Source organism: Macrosteles quadrilineatus, unplaced genomic scaffold, assembly GCF_028750875.1.
Source record: "Macrosteles quadrilineatus isolate MER2022 unplaced genomic scaffold, UCM_ALF_1.0 Scaffold_4__1_contigs__length_99947679, whole genome shotgun sequence".
Taxonomy (NCBI): Eukaryota; Metazoa; Arthropoda; class Insecta; order Hemiptera; family Cicadellidae; genus Macrosteles; species Macrosteles quadrilineatus.
The window spans coordinates 74,114,520-74,120,763 of NW_026542597.1; the positions used below are offsets into that span (position 1 = coordinate 74,114,520).

The 6,244-nt window shown below is 38.6% G+C and overlaps 1 protein-coding gene across 3 annotated transcripts in view; it reads left to right on the plus strand.

The window, feature by feature from the left end:
* Positions 1-5,458, plus strand: part of LOC128992018 (E3 ubiquitin-protein ligase UBR4-like) — a 105,099-nt gene extending 99,641 nt beyond the window's left edge. For all 3 annotated transcript variants that reach the window (XM_054415356.1, XM_054415358.1, XM_054415357.1), the window contains exons 80-86: positions 79-315; positions 989-1,093; positions 1,651-1,784; positions 2,967-3,287; positions 4,023-4,335; positions 4,582-4,741; positions 5,239-5,458. In XM_054415356.1, coding sequence (XP_054271331.1) covers positions 79-315; positions 989-1,093; positions 1,651-1,784; positions 2,967-3,287; positions 4,023-4,335; positions 4,582-4,741; positions 5,239-5,306 — 1,338 coding nt within the window. In that variant the 3' untranslated portion in view covers positions 5,307-5,458. The remainder of the gene's footprint in view (positions 1-78; positions 316-988; positions 1,094-1,650; positions 1,785-2,966; positions 3,288-4,022; positions 4,336-4,581; positions 4,742-5,238) is intronic.
* The last annotated feature ends 786 nt before the right edge of the window (positions 5,459-6,244 follow it).

Below are 6,244 nucleotides of genomic sequence, written 5' to 3' on the forward strand. Positions count from 1 at the left end.
AAAGAATATTAGTCAGGAAATGTTTACTACCATTAATATTACTGAGTTATCATTTCCTAAAAACAATTTGTTTCCCAGTTGGCTGTGGCGGCAGAATGTATTCCTATCATCCACCGACTGGAGCAGGTGAGTTCAGACGAACATGTCGGCTCACTAGCAGAGAACCTGTTGGAGGCTCTACGTACCAACACAGGTGTGGCCAACCGTATAGAAGAGGTGCGCGAGCAGACACGGGCCGAGAAGAAGCGGCTGGCCATGGCGATGAGAGAAAAACAGCTGGGGGCTCTGGGCATGAGGACCAACGACAAGGGACAGGTGGGTTTAAGTAAAGCTTGTGTGATGTGGAGAGGTGTTTTGTTCTGTTGAAAGATTGAAAGCACAATGATGGAATTAAGAAAATCTTAAGTATATAGAATATAGGCTAGGAAAAAAACACCTCCCATCCATTGTTTATTTAACACTCAAACTGCATCGTGGAACTGGTTGACACAATTCCCTATTGCGTAATCCTGGTATTTCTGAAGAAGTACAACAGGAAAAAAAAACTAATAAAACAATATTTTTTTGTCATTTAACAATAAAAAAAAAACACAAAAGAAGTACCTCAATAAATGTACAGTTATTAAATTTGTGAGTAGGAATTACAAGTTTTGGCTGCAGGAACTTTAAGGTAAAACACACACAATAGAGGTTAGGTAATGCTAGTAGCGCACACACAATAATTTCGGTCTACTCCTCAAGACCGCACCACAAAGATTGATTTATTTCTTAGGGACCTGGCCAAGCACCGGTGACTGGGCCTTGCGGGGTGCGGGCCGCACTCGATGTGTTAATTGACTTTAATCAATTCTAAAACTTTTAAAGCTGTTTCAGCTAGGCTTTCTAGAAAGAAAAAAAACACAGTTATGTTCTTGGAATAATCATTGTACCTATGTTGAAATGTTTTTGCACATAACATCCGAGTGTAATGTTGTATGTGTGTTTGTAGGTGACTGCAGAAAGCAATATTCTGCAGCAGATTGAAGACCTCGGAGAAGAGACAGGGCTTGTGTGTGTTATCTGCAGGGAAGGCTACAAATTCCAGCCTGGCAAGGTATAGGCCTGCAATATGTTTACTTCTTATTGTTTTGAAAAGATTACAGCATCTGATTCAAACCTTAACCTTGCTATCATGCAGAGTGGGCCATTTCCGATTCACGATTCCCTTGAATATTCAAAACCGCTGGTATCAAGGAATTTTTGATTTTTGGTACTTTGATACTTGGGATTTTATACCTCAACTGGCATATCTAGTTTTTGATCATACAATACCACATCCTGTGGTCTTTGGATTTTCGATTGTGCTAACTTTGCTGGGACCCTCCGCAGTTGTTATAATTTTGATAAATTACCTTAATGAAAAAATGTAAAAATCGTCAAAAAACTTTTCCAGAAAAAAGAAAAAAATTATTTTGAAATAATCTATTGAATTTTCCTGTCTTGTACGAATCATAGGCTACATATAATTTTCCTAATTGATCTTTCTGTGAATAATTTACTAATACTTACCAATAGTTTTAATTTTCAAACCAAATGGGATAGTTTAAAATTTGAAGGATGTTTTCACATTCATAAGTCTTTACACTCATCTACATGTATTTATCTCTTCAGGTGTTGGGTATCTACACGTACACCAAGCGTTGCAATGTGGACGACGCTGAGACTAAGGCTCGCAAGACCATCGGCTACAGCACGGTGACTCACTTCAACGTCGTTCACGTAGACTGCCACATGAATGCTGTCCGGTACGCTAGCTTATCTTGTATCCAAGTTGTAGATTTACAATGTTTCTAGTTTCTAGTTGTAACCCAGCTCTTTTAAAATATCCAAGATTATTTAAACACAGTTTAATTTTTTTAGTTGTTTTGTAGTAAAATATTACCTCTAAAATCCTATTTTGTCACTGTAAAAAGTATCCTATCCATCATAAAAACAATAAAGTTAGGGATTGTAAGAACACTTATCCCTGAAATAGATCAAGATTTTGCAGAATTTCTCCTAGTGTTAGTTTACCTTACAAAACATGTCTCTATAGCTCAAATTGTATTCTTGCTCTCTTGCTTGTGAGATTCAAACTTTCTTTTATTTTATGTCTATAAAATCAACATTGGCATTTTAACACGATCGCAGCTGAGCGCTAGATGCCAGGACGGCGCCAGGAGCTGAACTAGTGCTCGCCGCTGTGTAACATTGCCGTTGATATGATACACTGAATTGCTGTAAAAACAACAGTAGTTTTACTGGATAGCAATGTTCTGCAATAAAACTGGCTTTGGATATAGTACCAAGTGATTCTGATATAGACATACCAGAAACAAAAGAACCCTGGGCCATTTCGAGCCGCGCAGGTTTGAATGGTACGCCACACCTACCGGCGCGAACCACGTGTACTTTTAGTTTCTGCACAGGTTGTTTTGTTCTTGGGATGTCTATAGATAGCAGCACTACCCAGGTTGCAGTCGGTAAAGTAATGTCGCTATCTAGCAGGAAAGAGGTGGGACAAAGCCCTGTTCTATACAACCCTGGTGGTGATTTTGGGAAACTACATTTTTTAATGTCAGAAAAGTACGTCCCCACGAGCTGCAAAGAAATATAGGACGCTCGTGATGAGTTTAATGATCCATGGAAACGTTAAACAACGATGAACGGTGACGTACCGGAACGTTCCTAGCTCCTGGCGCCGTGGCCCCGCTGACGTTCCGGAACATCCGTCGCAGCGAACGTGTTAAGGTTTTTGGAATAAGAACAGTCCAAACTCTCCTTTTCTTAGCATTAAACATAAAACTTTATTTACAATAGTGATTAGTGTCCAAGCTCTTTAATTTGATCTCACCCTTGATGCTCTTTTAAGGCACCTAGACCAAACTGCACTAGGCACTTAGGTACTGTGTCAAATAACTGACAGTTTTTGATGAGATGTGTCTTAGACTGGCGCGTGCCAGAGACGAGTGGGAGTCAGCGGCTCTACAGAACGCCAACACTCGGTGTAACGGACTACTACCACTGTGGGGTCCTCAGGTACCAGAGTCAGCCTTCGCCAGTTGTCTGGCTAGACACAACACCTATCTACAGGAGTGCACTAGTCACAGAGACATCAGCTACGTGTCCACAGTTCATGATCTCAAACTGCTGCTGTTGAGGTTCGCGCAGGAGAAGAGCTTCCACGAGGATGCTGGAGGTGGTGGACCGCAGTCCAACATGCACCTCATACCCTACCTGCTGCACATGGCGCTGTATGTGATCAACACGTGAGTACTCTGTTGTGTTTTGTTAACTAAATAACTTAAAATGGGTGAAAACCCCCAATGGTATAGTATGTAACAATAGTTAAACTTTTGTAAACCACATATATAAAAAAATGTTGACATTTTTATATGTAAGAAAGTCTAACGTGTGCAAGGGAAAGCAGTGCCAACCTCTTTAAATTTTTGTGGATATTCTGAAAATAAAACCTGTACATTTTGCACCAAAGGCCGAAAAATTAATCACAAAGTTAGCAACACACCTAAAAATTTAATACACACTCCTGACTTAAATTTCATAATGTATCCCTTATTTTTACTATGTATTGTAAAATTTACAACCGTGTGCCAAACAAATAAAAAAAAAAAAATCTAAACTATGAGATATAAAAGGTAGATAAACAAAAATATACCTACCTATTCTCAGTTTAGAGTTACACTAAACAAAATTGGAATGTGTGTCTACTTGAGCGGTGGGATCTGTTCTGGGTAGGTTCCTTCCTGGCAAACATGCATTCAATAATGTTCTAGTTATATAGCTATTTCACATTTATTTTTTTAATATTATGATGTAATATTGTATTTTCTTATTTATATTGTTGATTGATTTACTGGGTGCAGGAATTAAAAATTTATCAGTGAAATTATTTTAAGCAGTTTAAAGTTCCGGTAGTTCACAAAAAGGTCCCAAATGAACTCTGAACTATTTCTATTTATACTGATAACAATTATTTTCTGTAGGACACGATGTGGCAGTAGAGAAGAGAAGAACCTCAACACCTACCTGGAGTGTGCCGCTACAGAACGGTGGATAGAGTCTAGCTACGAGGCGGAGGGTCCACTGTACTGGGCCACGCTGTCTCTGTGTCTACACTCACCTGGGCGCTGGCGTGTGACTCGCCTGGCACACCTGCGTCGTCTGCTAGTGCTGGCTCATGTGAGACACTCAAGCGCACACACCATCACAGACCCTGCGCCTGCTGACTACACTGTCTACAAGAGCACACTGGTCTTCTTCGGTCTGGTGGACATCATATACAAGCAGTACTTCAAGGTAGGTCAGGATCGCTTGTAAAACAATAAATAAAATAATTCTTGCTTGACAGCTTAGAATACAGGCTATAATAATTTACAAATTGTCACTGATAGAAAAACTAGGGTAAGCTCTATAATTTATGTTTCCCAGTTCTTATAGAATAGAATCATCAAGAAACTTGTGAGGTCAGTATGTTATTGCATCCCTTTTATAGAATATTATTTATTATTTTATAGAATATTCACAATGTTCATTCCATTGCAGGGTATCTCAGTAAGCAGTGAGGAGCAATGGCCTACCACTCTGGCAGACTACATCAGACACAATGACGAGACTCTGCTCAAGTGTTCTGAGAGACTGATGGCTGCCTACACAGACGAGCTGTTGCCTGCCACGTCCTTCGAGGAGATATGCGACGTCCTTGGTAAGTTACGTCATTGTAATGTGAAGAGCAGAAACAAAATAAATCAATTTGTTAAATGACATTGGAAAGATATAAAATATTGGAACAACTTCAGCAAGGTCTTTTGAAGGTTAGGACTCCAGCTACCGTACCTATAGTTGATGGTTTTTTTATTTCAGCTTATTGGCTGACACTGAAAATTTTGTTATGTGATGAATTCTGTGTAGAAATTTCCTGTGTACATGAGGGAGGTGCCTCGAACAATGATAGGTGCAAATAACTTGAATAGTGTATGGTCAACCCTTCTCAGACCTATGCCTGCTGTGATTGTGTTAACATTCTCTTCCATTCCAATATCTGTTTCTAAAACAAACGTTCAGGCTATCCATCTAATCCATGTAGACCGTTGTGGTTCTTTTGGAACAAAGGTCTCAGCACAGAATGAGTCACTGACAATCCTTTTCTTTCCTTATTCAAGAGAACTGTGGAACTAAAACTCCCTAATTGTTTTGTTTCAGGTTTCCTGAACGAAATCACCGATCCTTCAACCTACATCAAGGACATCCTGACTGGTCTAATCTCTTAGAAAAATTCACCTAGATGCAAACTTATCACTTAAGAGTTTTGAAATTTTTATAATTTGGGCTGTTCTTACAGATTTTCATGTGTGGTTTGTTAAAAAGAATTGTATTAAGCTTATTATCTTATTCTTAATAAATTATTATTTATGATGTTTAATGAATCATTGATCGCCTTATTGGAGAGTAATTACATGTGTTCTATTTTTAAAATTTCACAGTTGCTAAGAATTTGTTAATAGGGCTACATGCTTTCTGCTTCATGTGCTTAATAGTTGATTTTGTTATATGTAACATTAAATACTTTAAGCAGACAATCAACACATTTAGTTCATGACTGCAAAGTGCACTATAATATTAGCAAATTCAGAATGCCGACGGAGGCCAGGTCAAGTTCCGTCCCATGCACCACCCCCACACTCAAGGGTGCAAGGGACAGGGTAAGTCGCTCTGGTGACAAGTAGCTGGGGTGGCTAGGCCTAAATCCCATTAGTCACCTCACCGAATACTCCACTTAGTCAAAGTAAAGTTACAAATAAAAATAGTTTTATTTTGATTGGTTAAGTACAATAGAATATTTAACGAAATGGAAATACGGCTGGTCCTAATCCCCAGCGCCTGTGTGTGCATATGTGTGTGTGTGTGTGAACATACCTGGTCTATATAAAAAGACTTCTCGTTCTGTTATAAATTCTGACACCTTTTACTGTGTTTCATGTATTGTTAATGTTTTATGTTGTCATATTAAAAAAAATTTTTTAATGATCAAACCAACAACATACGTGGTTTGTAATGGGCAAAAAAATTACTTTGTCAGTTGATGAACCCTGTTCTTTTTGGGATCAGCAAATCACCTGAATATCATAATCTGTATATTTTCAACCGACTCTGGAAGAAAATAAGTAGAAGAAAACAAAAAACAGTTATTCAGGTAAGAGACATTTTT